General features: G+C 39.2%; 1 protein-coding gene across 4 annotated transcripts in view; it reads left to right on the top strand.

The window, feature by feature from the left end:
- Nucleotides 1-41: 41 nt before the first annotated feature.
- The window catches only part of spidr (scaffold protein involved in DNA repair), an 86,619-nt gene continuing 69,203 nt past the window's right edge, over nucleotides 42-17,457 (top strand). For 3 of the 4 annotated variants that reach the window (XM_021589234.2, XM_036966698.1, XM_021589233.2), the window contains exons 1-5: nucleotides 43-249; nucleotides 651-806; nucleotides 940-1,003; nucleotides 3,161-3,373; nucleotides 13,714-13,862. In XM_021589234.2, the coding sequence (XP_021444909.2) occupies nucleotides 232-249; nucleotides 651-806; nucleotides 940-1,003; nucleotides 3,161-3,373; nucleotides 13,714-13,862 (600 nt within the window). In that variant the 5' untranslated portion in view covers nucleotides 43-231. Of the gene's footprint in view, nucleotides 250-650; nucleotides 807-939; nucleotides 1,004-3,160; nucleotides 3,374-13,713; nucleotides 13,863-17,457 lie in introns of all 4 variants that reach the window. The other variant, XM_036966699.1, reaches the window with a different exon arrangement.

The raw sequence follows: 17,457 nt of genomic DNA, 5'->3' as shown, positions 1-17,457 counted from the left end.
CTTTAGTACTGCATTTCCCAGGAGCCAAATAAGATTTGACCACTTCCGGAAAGCTTCACGTGAACAAACGTCGCCAGTGGCGCGCCAAGAAGAAAAGTTGTGTAGAAGGCAGCTACCGTTAGTGGTCATTTCATATACTGGCTAAAATACTGTATATCACAATATTTTAATATGTTTGGACATTTTATGTCATACCCACTCATACAAAACGACATGTAACCATTTGCCAACATGCCTTTTCAAGGAAAGGTACGTTTCTCTAAGTCTATTCTGCTTGGTAGCTAACGTTAGCTAGCTAACTTAGACTGCTCTGAGTCTGGTTCAATTGTGCGACGACAACAACGTTCTAAGGATTTTCTCAGAGAGGGTTTTCCCCACGATTCATGTTTAGTGACTGGCATCATTATACTTTAGTAACTCACCAAAGTGAATGTTGATAGAATGCAGAGCCAAAATACGAAATAAACTAATTTTGAGCACGCCAGAATAACTTCGGTCCACGCGTTTTCTGGGATGCGAATGCATCTGGTAGTGCAGATCCGACGCTTGCACATGGACCAGAGTTATCTAGCTAACTAGCCAGCTATCTAGACAGTTTAAGTAAATATCAACTTTGCACTGTTTTACATATGAAGTCATTTATTTTTCAGCGCAAAAGATATTCCAAGGACATACAGTGTATGTTATTTCCTGATGTCAAAGTTGGTGTCAGAAAAGTGGGACGAGGGCCTTCAATCACTGACAGTTCTGCTACCAAGTCCTGGGAGAGTTGTGGAGACAGCTTTTTGGACACTCCTGTGATAAAGGTGGGTAATGTACACAGACTATATGATCTAGAAGCAGTCTGAGCTACTGTACTTCATGTTGTCATTCCAATTCATCTCCATGATGCCGAGTTTCTCATATTGCTTCAAACATATCATTGTGGATTTATTTTAGAACCTAAGTTCATCTGGGAACAAATGGCGAGCTGTACGACGACTGGCACAGTCACCGGCACAAGGTATTGTAAACAATAGTTGAATAATCAACAATACGGTTGGACGATATTATTATTCTTGGTCTATCGCCGATTGACAGCCATCTTCGATGGTGACTACATCGGGACGATCGTTTATACTATTTTAAGTTGACTGGCTTCCCTATCTGCTATAGCCTATTTCAATAAATATGTACAGAACGACACAGAGGAATGGAGGCTCAAAGGTTTAAGGGTTTTTCTTTATTTTTACTATTTTATACATTGCAGAATAATAGTTGACAACAAAACTATGAAATAACACATATGGAATCATGTAGTAACCTTTTTTTTTTTTTTTTTAACAAATCAAAATATGTTTTATATTTGAAATTCTTCAAAGTAACCACCCTGCCTTGATGACAGCTTTGCACACTCTTGGCATTCTCTGAACCTGCTTAATTAGGAATGCTTTTCCAAACGTCTTGAAGGAGTTCCCAAATATGCTGAGCACTTGTTGGCTGATTTTCCTTTACTCCAACTCATCCCAAACCATCTTAATTGGGTTGAGTTTGGGTGATGGTGGAGGCCAGGTCATCTGATGCTGCACTCCATCACTCTCTATAAACTGTGTGTACAAAAAATGTCCATGTCATTGACTGACCAGGTGAATTTAGGTGATCACTATGATCCCTTATTGTTTTCACTTGTTAAATCCACTTCAATCAGTGTAGCTGAAGTGGTGGAGACAGGTTAAAGAAGGATATTTAGGCCTTGAGACAATTTAGACATGGATTGTCTATGCGCCATTTAGAGGGTGAATGGGCAAGACAAAATATTTAAGTGCCTTTGAACGGGGTATGGTAGTAGGTGCAGGGGCACCGGTTTGTGTCAAGAACAGCAACGCTGCTGGGTTTTTCATGGTCAACAGTTTCCCGTGTATCATGAATGGTCCACTACCCGAAGGACATCCAGCCAACTTGACACAACTGTGAGAAGCATTGGAGTCAACATCTCAAAGTTTGAATATCCTAAAAACACAAGGTAGCCAAACTAAAGATTAGCATGAGCAAACAATATCAATAGCCTATTGAAAAATCGAATGACAAGTTTTTAATCAATTTAAGTTTATTAAGAAGGAAATGATCCATGCAGGGAGGAAAAATTCCTCCATGCCAGGTTGAAAACCAAATGGCCAAATCCTCCTACAAAACCTATCATAAAAGCTTTAAGACAAGGTAAAGTAATGAACAGTAGCCTATTTCCCAAATATTGTAATAGCTTAAGGTGTCCAAAAGTTGCCACTTTCAAAAAGAACAAGAATGAAAGTTTGATTCTATAGGCATAGGCTTTTCTCAATCACAGTTTTATGAGAGATCCAGAGATTAAACAATGTTAAGAGAGGCGGATTACTCAAATAAAGCAAACATTATCCAGTTCTGAAGACGATAGACTTTTAGCTTTTATCCAGCCCATGATTTATAACATTGCCTAACTCACTACGGCAAGGCAATGCGTTCATCATCGGAGACGGACAAACCTGTTTCATGCTGAACCTCCACCAGAAAGGAATATTAGAAAATATTTCCCTGCCTCACCAGAAGGGAATATTATAAAATATTTCCCTGCTTCACCAGAAGGGAATATTATAAAATATTTCCCTGCTTCACCAGAAGGGAATATTAGAAAATATTTCCCTGCCTCACCAGAAGGAAATATTAGAAAAGATTTCCCTGCCTCACAAGAAGGGAATATTAGAAAAGATTTCCCTGCCTCACCAGAAGGGAATATTAGAAAAGATTTGCCTGCACTTAGCCTCTGTCCAGGGTTTCAACAACATTATCTTCTGTCATGATTCGTCTAGTTGTAGAATGCAATTTCATACTATAGCCCAACAGTGGTTAAGCTGAGTTTTAAAATAACACAAATATTTGGTTGGCCAATAGGGGGCGATACCATTGCATATCAATGTTTTATGAGTACCTAATCACAATAGGACAACAATGCTTCATGATGTTTACTTGTCATTTGTGTCTGTGTCTAGTGATAACTAACTTGTCAAATACGTTTTACTATACTGATTTAAAATATGTATTGGAAGGTTCTATAAGTGCCTGATGCAAATCCATTGACAATCCATTATTACTGAAAATGCTTTATTATTATCCATGAACATCCATTAAAACTTTGTATCGCATCCAGTGCAGTGCAGTGGTCTGCGGTGTGATGAGGACCCAGTGCACATCGCCTGGAGCTCCAGTGAGAGTGAGTCTTCTGACAGTGAGCCCCAAGGCCAGCAGCCTCCTCCAACTCCCCCCAGCAGCATTGTGGCTCAGGTGCACCGCGGGCCCGGGAGACAAGGAGCCTCCATCCAGTCCTACAGCCGAGCCCAGCGCATGCTCAGCACTGAAACAGGTACTTGAAACGGGTGCAATGTTTAGTGCTCTGTTTGCATTCAGCTTGCATTGTATGACACAATCTGTGGTTGGTATTTTGATTTCAATATGTATTTGTCTTTAAATGGCTTTCAGAGAATATACATCAATGCCTCCTCAGTGCAAAAACTGCAGTCGAAAAGGTTGTAATTAAGAATTGAATATACTGTTGGGATGGGGGGAAAATCGATTTAGTAGAGTATTGCAATATTATTTTTGCAGATTTTATATCCATACTGTGATACTTTTTTCCTGGGTAGTTAATGCCTGTACCTGCACCAAAAATGTTTTTTTTTGTGACCAACTTTTATTTAGTTTGTCATCTTTTCAGAAGGGTGGTACAGGTATAACATCCAAAGTAATATTCATTCAGATATATTCATATATTTTTGCATTTTGATATTTTCTTGTACCTGTGTGCTGCCACAAACAAAACAGAAATATGAGAAATGCAAATAAAGAACAGTATCAACAGTTTTGTATTATTTTGTATGCAAGGAAAATAAACAAAGGCTCCCCCCCCAATAACGACCAGAGGACCCTCAAAAAGCATTTAACTGCATGGCACTCCCGCATCATGTGAAGGAATGTGCCTACCTGATTTAGCGAACAGAGTGAACATAAGGGGACAATTTCATTTATACATCTTTATTGTGTGTTAGTCATAGCTGACCTAAATTGGAGATAAAGAAAAAAAGAGTTACCTTGTAATATAAATGCTTCTTTCAGATCTTGGAATGTCTTCAAACCATTACTATCCAAGATATCGGCAAGGGTTCGGATACCTCATTTGGCCATTGGGGCGATATGAAAGGCCGTCCTTCTGATTGCAATGTGTTATTGTTAAATATAGAAGTCATGGCATACCATTTTTCTTCCTAGTTGCATAGTTTTTAAATTTTGCGCCAAATAGAAATAGTGTGAGAAATTATAGGGCCAAAGCGTAAAGATTTTAAATGCAATCGCATGTTAAACTTTGGTGACCACGATTTAAAAAGGAGCAATTTTTTTCTTTTCAATCTCAACTTGTAAAGCGTGCCTCCCATTCGCCATTCGGATGCATAGGCTATAGCCAGCCTACCGTTGACTATCAACGCGTCACCCACCACTTTACAACTTGAGCTTGAGGCAGCATAATTGTTTGAAACCTGAACCTTTTACTTTAAATCCAATAATGAGGCATTTCTTACCTTGTTTCAAAGTAGCCTTTCGAAAATCTATCCATAGAAACGTGGAGGCAACATCCTCATGCCATTAAACAGCATTTCTCTCCTGTTTATATTAGTTTTCCAATCAACTTCAGTTCGTTCTCCAGAAGCCAAAGGCACAATCCTAGTCTTATTAGCAACCCATGCTAGTTGTTGCTATTAGATTCCCACTCTTTCTAAGTTTCTAACAGAGATTTTCATCTGTCACATATGGAACCCCTCGCATTAGGTGCGCAGTTTAGAACTGTGTTTTCCGCGAATTGCATTTTGGCAAATGTTTACAAATGACGTTTTATTAGCTGCTTCAATACAGGAGTTACATGATCAATAATGGGCTATAGCCTTTGTGGCGCAGCGGTCTAAGGCACTGCATCTCCTTGCAAGAGGCGTTACTATAGTCCCTGGTTCGATTCCAGGCTATTTCACATCCGGCCGTTATTGGGAGTTCCAAAGGGCTGCGCACAATTGGCCCAACGTCGTCCGGGTTTGGCCTGGGTAGGTCGTCATTGTAAATAATTGATTTTTCTTAACTGACTTGCCTAGTTAAAGGTTAAATAATAAATTGTATTTCCTGTTGGTCACGTCATTTTACTGCTACGATTTTTTTTTTTACCCTTTGTTGACCAGTTAACGAGGGTCAGTTAGTCGGCAGCAAAATTGACCGAAATGTGCATCCCTATCTCATACCTTTCCATATACATTTTGAAAACGCACTGTGGATTTTATCCAACGAGCCGGAAGGGTGAGACATGGGAACTATTGAGCTCAGAAAATTAAACCGAGGCAATATATTCATTTTCATAATAGAAATTCTTCTGGTTAGAGCGACTGGGATGTTATTCCATCTACTGAGGTCTGATTGAATTTATTTGAGTAGGTTACAGTAATTTCTGTTAGTGCATTCAATATATTATTACAGTGTTAGTATTGTCCTTGTACGAGTGGACAAGTTGTTTGCGGAGCGCATAACCTAGGCTATACATTTGAGAAAAGTTTTGGTTTATTTCATTCCATTTACTAATTTTCAATTTGTTCATTGTCAATTTGTTTGGAGCGCTCTTGTCAATCTTGAGTAAGGACACACACCTGATTACGCATAGAAGTAGGCTACCTGGCCTGTGTGCAAATGTAGGCCTATAAATGTGCTGATTTGGGGATCTGATACTATTTCTGATTGTCTTAACTCACCATCACTGTTAAGCTTCTCAGATAAAACATTTCTTTGCCTCAAACAGCAAGAGTAAGTCTTTTTACATCCTTGAGAACAATAAGTTCCTAAACGTAGCCTATTTGAAAAATCTTTCGATAACTACTCAGCGTGAAAGGGTAAAAAATGTCATGCTCTGATCCGGTGGAAACGTCATAAAATAGTTCTACCTGATTACTTCTTATCCCTTGCACAAATAGCCTACAACTCTGTCTGTCCGGAGATCACTGGCTCATGAAACTGAGGGTCCAAAATATTTTATACAATGTTGTACTTTTGCTAGCACAGCCTTTGGGCTAGACCAAGTTAATAGTTGATACAATGTTTCAAGTTCCTTGCATATAGGCCATGTGTAGCCAATGTGATTCATAAGCTATTTATTTTTATCAGGATATGTTTTACTTGTGGGCTGCAATGTTTTTATTTGTTGGCTTTATGTAGGCAATTTTTACATATTGGCAATAGAAGTTACTTTTAGATGTATTATTTTAATTTACAGTGCATTCGGAAAGTATTCAGACCCCTTCCCCTTTTCCACATTTTGTTACGTCACAGCCTTATTCTGATTTAAATGACATTTTCCCTCATCAATCTACACACAATACCCCATAATGACAAAGCGAAAACAGGTTTTTAGAAATGTTTGCAAAAAATGAAATACCTTATTCACGTATGTATTCAGACTCTGGTATGAGACTCGAAATTGAGCTCAGGTGCATCCTGTTTACATTGATCATCTTTGATATTCTACAATTTGATTGGTGTCCATCTGCGAGAAATTAAATTGATTGGATATGATTTGGAAAGGCACACACCTGCCTATATAAGATCCCACAGTTGACAGTGCATGAATGAATGAAGGGGTGCCAATAATTGTGGCACAAATACACTGCTCAAAAAAATAAAGGGAACACTAAAATAACACATCCTAGATCTGAATGAATTAAAAATTCTTATTAAATACTTTTTTCTTTACATAGTTGAATGTGCTGACAACAAAATCACACAAAAATGATCAATGAAAATCAAATTTATCAACCCATGGAGGTCTGGATTGGAGTCACACTCAAAATCAAAGTGGAAAACCACACTACAGGCTGATCCAATTTTGATGTAATGTCCTTAAAACAAGTCAAAATGAGGCTCAGTAGTGTGTGGCCTCCACGTGCCTGTATGACCTCCCTACAATGCCTGGGCATGCTCCTGATGAGGTGGCGGATGGTCTCCTGAGGGATCTCCTCCCAGACCTGGACTAAAGCATCCGCCAACTCCTGGACAGTCTGTGGTGCAACGTGGCGGATGGAGCGAGACATGATGTCCCAGATGTGCTCAATTGGATTCAGGTCTGGGGAATGGGCGGGCCAGTCCATAGCATCAATGCCTTCCTCTTGCAGGAACTGCTGACACACTCCAGCCACATGAGGTCTAGCATTGTCTTGCATTAGGAGGAACCCAGGGCCTACCACACCAGCATATGGTTTCACAAGGGGTCTGAGGATCTCATCTCGGTACCTAATGGCAGTCAGGCTACCTCTGGCGAGCACATGGAGGGCTGTGCGGCCCCCCAAAGAAATGCCACCCTACACCATGACTGACCCACCGCCAAACTGGTCATGCTGGAGGATGTTGCAGGCAGCAGAACGTTCTCCATGGCGTCTCCAGACTGTCATGTCTGTCACATGTGCACAGTGTGAACCTGCTTTCATCTGTGAAGAGCACAGGGCGCCAGTGGCGAATTTGCCAATCTTGGTGTTCTCTGGCAAATGCCAAACGTCCTGCACTGTGTTGGCCTGTAAGCACAACCCCCACCTGTGGACGTCGGACCCTCATACCACCCTCATGGAGTCTGTTTCTGACCATTTGAGCAGACACATGCACATTTGTGGCCTGCTGGAGGTCATTTTGCAGGGCTTTGGCAGTGCTCCTCCTTGCACAAAGGTGGAGGTAGCGGTCCTGCTGCTGGGTTGTTGCCCTCCTACGGCCTCCTCCACATCTCCTGATGTACTGGCCTGTCTCCTGGTAGCGCCTCCATGCTCTGGACACTACGCTGACAGACACAGCAAACCTTCTTGCCACATCTCGCATTGATGTGCCATCCTGGATGAGCTGCACTACCTGAGCCACTTGTGTGGGTTGTAGACTCCGTCTCATGCTACCACTAGAGTGAAGGCACCGCAAGCATTCAAAAGTGACCAAAACATCAGCTAGGAAGCATAGGAACTGAGAAGTGGTCTGTGATCCCCACCTGAAGAACCACTCCTTTATTGGGGGTGTCTTGCTAAATGCCTATAATTTCCACCTGTTGTCTATTCCATTTGCACAACAGCATGTGAAATTTATTGTCAATCAGTGTTGCTTCCTAAGTGGTTTGATTTCAGAGAAGTGTGATTGACTTGGAGTTACATTGTGTTGTTTAAGTGTTCCATTTATTTTTTTAAGTAGTGTATATTAGAGAAAAATATTTGTTTTATGATGAATGTATTTTTTTCTTTCAATTATTTTACATCAAAGGTTTGATTTTTGTGAATATTTTGAATGAAAGACTAAGAGGATAAACAGCAAAGGCATTTTTTTTCACTGCCCGTTTTGCTCATATTTACTAATGGTGCCAATATTGCAAATAAGGCATTTCTGTTTTTTGTTTTTAATACATTTTTCAAAATTTCTTAACATGTTTTCGGTTTTTCATTATGGGGTGTTGTGTGTAGATTGAGGATTTAGTCGGTTTTTAGTCGGGGACAGCCCTAGATTCCATAAGTACAAGTGTGGTTCTCTGTCAGGCTCTTGAGTGGGAGGGAGTAGGGTTAGATTTATTTTTAAACTTGAGATGGAGCTGAATTTGTCTATGATCGTCAAAGCGTTTGGGAGAGATTGAGATACATTGTCTAGATAAAGTAAGATGTCGTCTGCGTATAATGAGATGACTTGATCTGTAGACCTGAAAGATATTGGTGTAATTTGCCTGGGCAAGGGGCTCCATAGACAATAGAAATAGTGCAGGTGAGATGGGATCACCTTTCCTGCTACTTCCATTTATTCTGAACAGGATGGTTGAGGGATTAACCTTTTAGTATTTTAATCATATTATTGAATTTGGAGCTAAGTCCCATATGTTCTGAAACCAACCAAAGATATGACCATTCTTGCCTATCAAAAGCTTGTTCTGTGTCCAGAGAGAGAACTGCTCAAAGAGCTTTGGTTTCTGATGAAGCATGTTAGATATGTAATAGATGACGGAGGTTATCTGAGGAGAATTGATATTGAACAAACCCACAATGGTTTGTATATACCATTTTGGTTAAGTAAGTTTCGAGATGGGATGACAGAATTTTAGAACATCTTTTTGAGTAATAGTGGACCTAATTGGTTCCAAAATGTTAAATGGACGTCAGGAGGAATTCCTTTCCAAACAGGTGATTTGCCTTTTCATGTTATCCAATGCCCTTTTGTGTTCAAGTTGAGAGAAGAATAGTTCTTATCTTTTAAACAGGACTCAATCTGGCTTGGTGTGGATTTACAATCAGGTGTATAATTCTTTATAGAAACCGGAGAATCTTTGGTTGATTTAAATTGGGTTCTGATAGTAATTCACCTGATTTCAGATTCAATGGTTGCAATATCTGCTAATTGATCATTACTCCCTAGCTTGTTGGCCAGTAAACGAATGGGATGTGTACCATGGGAGTATTGGAGAGCCAATAATATACAACAACACTAGACTACTGTCAATAAAATTAGCAGTAAACATGTACAAGTTAAACTTCTAAACAGATATTTGTATTATTGTGTAAGTGTTTATTCCTTTCCTTGATTTGCACAACGTGCGTTACATAAGCTCCCACAGTGCTTATAAGCTCGAACAAAAAGTAAATGTGTCCTATGAAAAGAATAACCCACATTTGTATATGCTAAAAATGACAAAATAAATAAAGCAAACAAAATAAGAATTAACCAAATAAATTACAGTGCAAATAAGTTTAAGGCACACAACATAATTTTGTAGCCTAGGCTACATTTATTTAGAATAAGACACAACTGTGAATACAGGCTTTGAAAATTATACAAATGAAAAGCACTGTTTAATCAGCTTCTTGATATGCCACACCTGTCAGCTGGATGGATTATCTTGGCACAGGAGAAATGCTCACCAACAGGGATGTAAACACATTTTGAGAGAAATAAACTTTTTGTGCATATGGAACATTTCTGGGATCTTTTTATTTCGGCTCATGAAACATGTGACCAACACTTCACCTGTTGTGTTTATATTTTTATTCAGTGTAGCTGGCAAACATTTAGTTGTGCATTTCATACTGTAATTAGCTAATTTGGCGCATGCTGCACAACAGTGAATGACTCACAAGGCTCCGGTCTCTCCTTTGTGTGCTTGTAACAAACAATATGTGATTGGGGACTACCGTAAGCTTCATAATAATGTGATAGGTGAAGTGAAGAACGCAAAGTTCTTTACCTCCTAACTTATTACACAAGTTGACTGCAGGTATTTACTGAAGTAGCTACAAATATTAAAATGTCTTAAACTTATAATAAATAGTTTAATCAGTATTGAAAAACCAGCCTGTGGCTTTTTCCCAAATACCCCGGTATACGGTATACTACCCAAGTCTACCAGTTTGTACAAATGGTTATCTGTTCTATGTGCGTCGTTTTGGAGCGAATGTGTTTCTTGGAGCCTTATGTCAATATGGTTTCTTGCTAGAATATCAAGACACCTGGAACATTTGATAGGACTATTAAGGCCTTTCTAATATCACTAGAGAATAGCTAGTCTTGCCATTGTGTTCCTAATGTTTGCTATATTATTTATTATTATTATAATAATAATAATAATAATAAAGTAAAACATGAAATAATTAACCAATTCAGACATTTACAGTTGTTGGCAGGAAATGGAAACAAAAAGACGAGTGATATGCAAGTCTAAAGCATAAACAGACAAAAAATATGATAGCTGTAGAAGCAATAGCACTTAATCCATTATCTTGATTTATTATTAGCAATATGATTTGAATGACCTTAAACATAAATGTGGCCTCCTTTTAAAGAAAAAAAAGAACAAAGGTATGTGCGAAAAGTGAAGTATATCCTCGAGATTGTATGTAGTAGTTCACCATTGCCTGTAGGGCACGTCCTCCCTGGAAGTTAAATTCAGTATCCCATATTGGACTGGCCATCTCTCCTTGCCAGTAGCAAAAAATCAATCTAAAATAATTTGTAGGGGATTAGCTACCAATTTATATTGCCATATTTAGTTAGACCAAATGGATTCAATGCGCTGTAGCCACAAAGGAAAGCAGTCCCAGTATGTAGACACCTCCATATGTTGTTCATTAATTGGTTTATTTTCCATCAGTGTCTAAATGGCCTGGATCATAGGCAATATCATTTTAACTAGTTCAATGGTCATTAATAATTGTAATATTGTTCCTTATACCCTAACATGAGGGGGTGTCCTCATTGTCTTATACTGTGGGCAACATCAGGGCAGCGGTCCGCAATGTTAATCAGTGGCATGGGACCCAAGTTCTCCTGACCGAACAGTTCATAGAAATGACTACTCATAAAGGTCAAAACTCTAGTATTTCTCATCCTATAACTTGTTCTCCATCTTCTTCTTTACTGTTTTAAATGTTGAGCCAACATGTTTTGGACACTTATCTCAAACTTGTTTCTCATGGCTCTCTTTTCACTCTTCAGCAGACATTGAGAAATGTGTTTGGAACATTAAATCTCAGTAAATTCGCAGTATCGAATCGCAAATCATATTGTATCGATACCTAACTATCGTGATATCATATTGTGATGTCCCCATCAATTAACAACCCTAATATTTTGTGTATGTTCATTATGTTATCAGCCACATACAGTGGGGCAAAAAAGTATTTAGTCAGCCACCAATTGTGCAAGTTCTCCCACTTAAAAAGTGGGCCTGTAATTTTCATCATAGGTACACTTCAACTATGACAGACAAAATGAGGGGAAAAAAATCCAGAAAATCACATTGTATGATTTCTAATGAATTTATTTGCAAATTATGGTGGAAAATAAGTATTTGGTCAATAGCAAAAGTTTATCTCAATACTTTGTTATATACCCTTTGTTGGCAATGACAGAGGTCAAAGGTTTTCTGTAAGTCTTCACAAGGTTTTCACACACTGTTGCTGGTATTTTGGCCCATTCCTCCATGCAGATCTCCTCTAGAGCAGTGATGTTTTGGGGCTGTTGCTGGGCAACACAGACTTTCAACTCCCTCCAAAGATTTTCTATGGGGTTGAGATCTGGAGACGGGCTCGGCCACTCCAGGACCTTGAAATGCTTCTTACGAAGCCACTCCTTCGTTGCCCGGGCAGTGTGTTTGGGATCATTGTCATGCTGAAAGACCCAGCCACGTTTCATCTTCAATGCCCTTGCTGATGGAAGAAGGTTTTCACTCAAAATCTCTCATGATACATGGCCCCATTCATTCTTTCCTTTACACGGATCAGTCGTCCTGGTCCCTTTGCAGAAAAACAGCCCCAAAGCATGATGTTTCCACCCCCATGCTTCACAGTAGGTATGGTGTTCTTTGGATGCAACTCAGCATTCTTTGTCCTCCAAACACGACGAGTTGAGTTTTTACCAAAAAGTTACATTTTGGTTTCATCTGACCATATGACATTCTCCCAATCTTCTTCTGGATCATCCAAATGCTCTCTGTCAAACTTCAGACGGGCCTGGACATGTGCTGGCTTAAGCAGGGGGACACGTCTGGCACTGCAGGATTTGAGTCCCTGGCGGCGTAGTGTGTTACTGATGGTAGGCTTTGTTACTTTGGTCCCAGCTCTCTGCAGGTCATTCACTAGGCCCCCCGTGTGGTTCTGGGATTTTTGCTCACCGTTCTTGTGATAATTTTGACCCCATGGGGTGAGATCTTGCGTGGAGCTCCAGATCGAGGGAGATTATCAGTGGTCTTGTATGTCTTCCATTTCCTAATAATTGCGCCCACAGTTGATTTCTTCAAACCAAGATGGTTACCTATTGCAGATTCAGTCTTCCCAGCCTGGTGCAGGTCTACAATTTTGATTCTGGTGTCCTTTGACAGCTTTTTGGTCTTGGCCATAGTGGAGTTTGGAGTGTGACTGTTTGAGGTTGTGGACAGGTATCTTTTATACTGATAACAAGTTCAAACAGGTGCCATTAATATAGGTAACGAGTGGAGGACAGAGGAGCCTCTTAAAGAAGAGAGCCAGAAATCTTGTTTGTTTGTAGGTGACCAAATACTTATTTTCCACCATAATTTGCTAATAAATTCATAAAAAATCCTACAATGTGATTTTTCTGGATTTTTTTTCTCATTTTGTCTGTCATGGTTGAAGTGTACATATGATGGAAATTACCGGCCTCTCTCATATTTTTAAGTGGGAGAACTTGCACAATTGGTGGCTGACTAAATACTTTTTTTGCCCTACTGTATGGTAAAAATCACTGTCCAGTGTTTCCAGATTTCTTTCCAAATTAATTATTTATGTTAAAAAGCAGCTTTTCTGTTGTTGAATGGTGTGGTCCCAACCCAACAACAGAATGTTGTCGGCGTATACTGGTAATTACAAATATTAATGTGAGAAGACCACTGATTAGCCAGCTAAGCCTCCTCAGGAGGCTGACATGTTCTATGAGGAAATGGCAAGCATTTTTGAAGCAGCCTGTTTGAGATACAAGTTTTAAGTTTTTTAAATGTAAAAAAAAAAAAAAGTCTCTCCAATTTATGCCTAAACAACGAACGAACGAGTATAGGAAATAGTCAACTACATCATTTGGGTATCAGTTAACAGAATAGGAACTTTTAAAAGTGAGATTTTCAGTGGACACTTGTTAAAAAATATATATATATATATTTATTTTTAGATGAGCTTTCGACGATAGACACGGATAGCGATGTGGATGAGGCTGAAGATGATCAGGGAAAGAAGGAGGATGGTGTGGGGGAGATCTCTGACTGTGAGTCGGAGCCCTGCGCTCGGGAACCGAAAGAATCATCACCTAAACCTACAACTGTGAGTAAATGAGAGGTTTACTCACACTTTACCAATACTACAAAAAACAAGATAAAATACTGTATGTGTAATCACACCTAGAAATACTAAACAAAAATTATAATCTTTATTGAAATAAATAGAAACTCAGACATTTCACATTGTTTAAGACAAATATACTATTGCTAAAATACTGGACACAAACAATACTTTACATCTACAAAAATGTACAGAGGCACATTAACAGCTATGGCATTATGAGTTTCAGCCATGTTCAATGACACTAGGTGGTGCTATGCACCTTACAGTGCATTGTTTTGTTCCCTCTGCCTTTATATGACAGTGCTGTGTTTACAATTGTCTACCCCCAGTTTAATCTAACCTCCCTTCACTCAGTATGAGCGTAAAGGTAAATATGTGCACGAGTATAGCAACATGTCAATAGCGGCATGGTGGTTTTCCCGTACCACCTGTCAGTCAGTATGTCCGCAGGGCCACATGGTTTGCCCATTAGGCTACTGCCCTTCCCACTCAACTCATGACGCATGTAAACACAACACTGTGTAATATACATTTAAGGAAACATGACTTCACATATATACATTTGAATGCAACATGACTATTTTATAGCACTAATCTGAACATCAACAAGGTCTAGTTAGTTATATTTTTATGATATACCTTTTTAGATATTCTACCACTAGGTGGAGTATTCAAAAACAAACTGACAGAATAGGTCTGACAGGCCAATACCAACACAGTACAATGCAGTGCACTTTCCTCTGTAGCTCAGTTGGTAGAGCATGGCGCTTACTATGCCAGGATAGTGGGTTCGATTTCCGGGACCATCTGTACGTAAAATGTATGCACGCACTACTAAGTTGCTTTGAATAAAACATCTTCTACACTGAGTATACGTAACATTATGAACACCTGCTCTTTCCATGACATAGACTGACAAGGTATGATCCCTTATTTATGTCACTGGTTAAATCCAGGATTTTCAAGCCTTGAGACAATTGAGACATGGATTGTGTGTGTGTGCCGTTCAGAGGTTGAATGGACAAGACAAAATATTTAAGAGCCTTTGAACGGGGTATGATGTCAGGTGCCAGGCGCACCGGTTTAAGTGTGTCAAGAACAACAACGCTGCTGGGGTTTTCATGCTCCACAATTTCCCGTGTGTATCAAGACTGGTCCACCACCCTAAGGACTTCCAGCCAACTTGACTCATGTGGGAACTGTGGGAAGCATTGGAGCATCCCTGTGGAAAGCTTTCTTTCGACACCTTGTAGAGTCCATGCCCTTACAAATTGAGGCTGTTCTGAGGGCAAAAGGGGGTGCAACTCAATATAAGGAACATGTTTCTAATGTTTTGTACACTCAGTGGTGTATATTATAAGTTCAGGTCATGTTCTAAATTGTTACAGTTCACAAGTTGACCCCAAGTGGTTTTGCTGAATGGAGCACTGTCTATGTGGGGAGAGAGTAGGGAACGTTCCCAAACGGCCAGCAGCCACTTAACCAATGTCCATGTATCAATAAACTCAAATCTATTTCAGGTAATATACACATGTTTAACCTAATTTTTCTGGAAGGTAGAATTTTTTTCGCCTCTAAAGTTGTCTATATTTAATTGTGTAAAGGGGGATATTTTTTTGTGCTGCCTCACCTAGGTTATGTTATTTACATCGTGAGATACAAACAGCCTATTAGATGACAGATACATTGTTAGTGTTTGACATATGTCAATCTATTATATTTTATGATGGAAATATGTTTATCTTTAGCCTACCCGCTCACTTGTAGTGACTGAACAGGGAAAGAAAGGTGCCTTTATCTCATGTGTTGTACAGTGGAGGCTTGCATTATGTCCGTCTTCAGAAGTCATTCAGGGGTGTTTGTTAAAGGTTGGCCAGGCACCTTGAGAATGTACAAGGAGTGGTGCTCTGTTCACTCCGATGTTTTCCAAAGTTCTAGAATATTCTACTATGTGGCTTTGGGATTGTTCAACTAGCGGCCCACCTGTGATCTGTACTGGTTCCCGCCCACCATGACATTTGATTGATCAATTAAGTCATCGATTGGTTAAAGCTTAGAAGGTAAGGATGGAAAAAATAGACTCTGACCCTCTTGAGGACTAGAGTTGTGTTGAACCCTCCAGATGAGGATTAAAGTGCCTTCAGGAAGTATTCACACCCCTTGACTTTTTCTACGTTTTATTGTTACAGCCTGAATTTTAAATGAATTCAATTGAGATTTTGTGTCACTGGCCTATACACTATACCCCATAATGTCAAAGTGGAATGAGGTTTTCACAAATGTTTACAAATTAATAAAAAATGAAAAGATGAAATGTCTTGAGTCAATTAGTATTCAACACCTTTGTTATGGAAAGCCTAAATAAATTCAGCAGTAAAAATGTGCTTAAAAAGTCATAGTAAGTTGCATGGACTCACTCTGTGTCCATTAATAGTTTTTAACATAATTGTTGAATGACTACCTCATCATTCATCATACAGCAGGTAGCCTAGTGATTAGAGCTTTGGACAAGTAACCGAAAGGTTGCCAGATCGAATCCCAGAAAAATCTGTCGTTCTGCCCCTGAACAAGGCAGTTAACCCACTGTTTCTAGGCCGTCATTGAAAATAAGAATTTGTTCTTCACTGACTTGCCTAGTCAAATAAAGGTAAAAAAAATAAATAATAATAATAAAATATCTCTGTATCCCCCACAAAATAATCTAAGGTCCCTCGGTCAAGCAGTGAATTTCAAACACAGGTTCAACCACAAACACCAGGGAGGTCTTCCAAAGCCTCTCAAAGAAGCGTACCCATTAGAAAATAAGTTAAACAATAAAAATTAGGCAGGCATTGAATACACCAGTCACTACAAAAATACAGGCGTCCTTCTTAACTCAGTTGCCGGAGAGGAAGGAAACCGCTCAGGGATTTCACTGTGAGGCCAATGGTGACTTTAAAACAGTTACATAGTGGGGATCGGAGAACTGAGGATGGATCAACAACATTGTAGTTACTCCACAATTCTAACCTAATTGAGTGAAAGAAGGAAGCCTGTACAGATTACAAATACAGATACACAACATGTATTCTGTTTGCAATAAGGCACTAAAGTAAAACTGCAAAAAATATGGCAAAGAAATTAACTATATGTCCAGAATACAAAGTGATATGTTTGGGCAAATCCAACAACACATTACTGAGTACCACTCTCCATATTTTAAAGCATAGTGGTGGCTGAATGGTGTTATGGGTATGCTTGTAATCGTAAAGGACAGTGGAGGTTTTCAAGATAAGAAAATCAAATGTAATAGAGCTAAGCAAAATCCTAGAGGAAAACCTGATTCAGTCTGCTTTCCACCAGATGCTGGGAGATGAATTCACCTTTCAGTAGGACAATAACATAAATTGTGCTGAGCGATTTCGTGCTTTTTGAGGTCTGTTCGATTTCAATAATTTGTTTTACATAAAATGTATTATCAAATAAAATATAATAGTATTAGTCACATGCGCAGAATTGTAGACCTTACAGTGAAATGCTTACTTACAAGCCCCTAACCAACAGTGCAGTTTAAAAAAATACGGATAAGAATAAA

Source organism: Oncorhynchus mykiss, chromosome 28 (genome assembly GCF_013265735.2).
Source record: "Oncorhynchus mykiss isolate Arlee chromosome 28, USDA_OmykA_1.1, whole genome shotgun sequence".
NCBI classification, from domain to species: domain Eukaryota; kingdom Metazoa; phylum Chordata; class Actinopteri; order Salmoniformes; family Salmonidae; genus Oncorhynchus; species Oncorhynchus mykiss.
The sequence above is the reverse complement of the archived record's forward strand: the minus strand, read 5'-3'. Positions and strand labels throughout refer to the sequence as shown.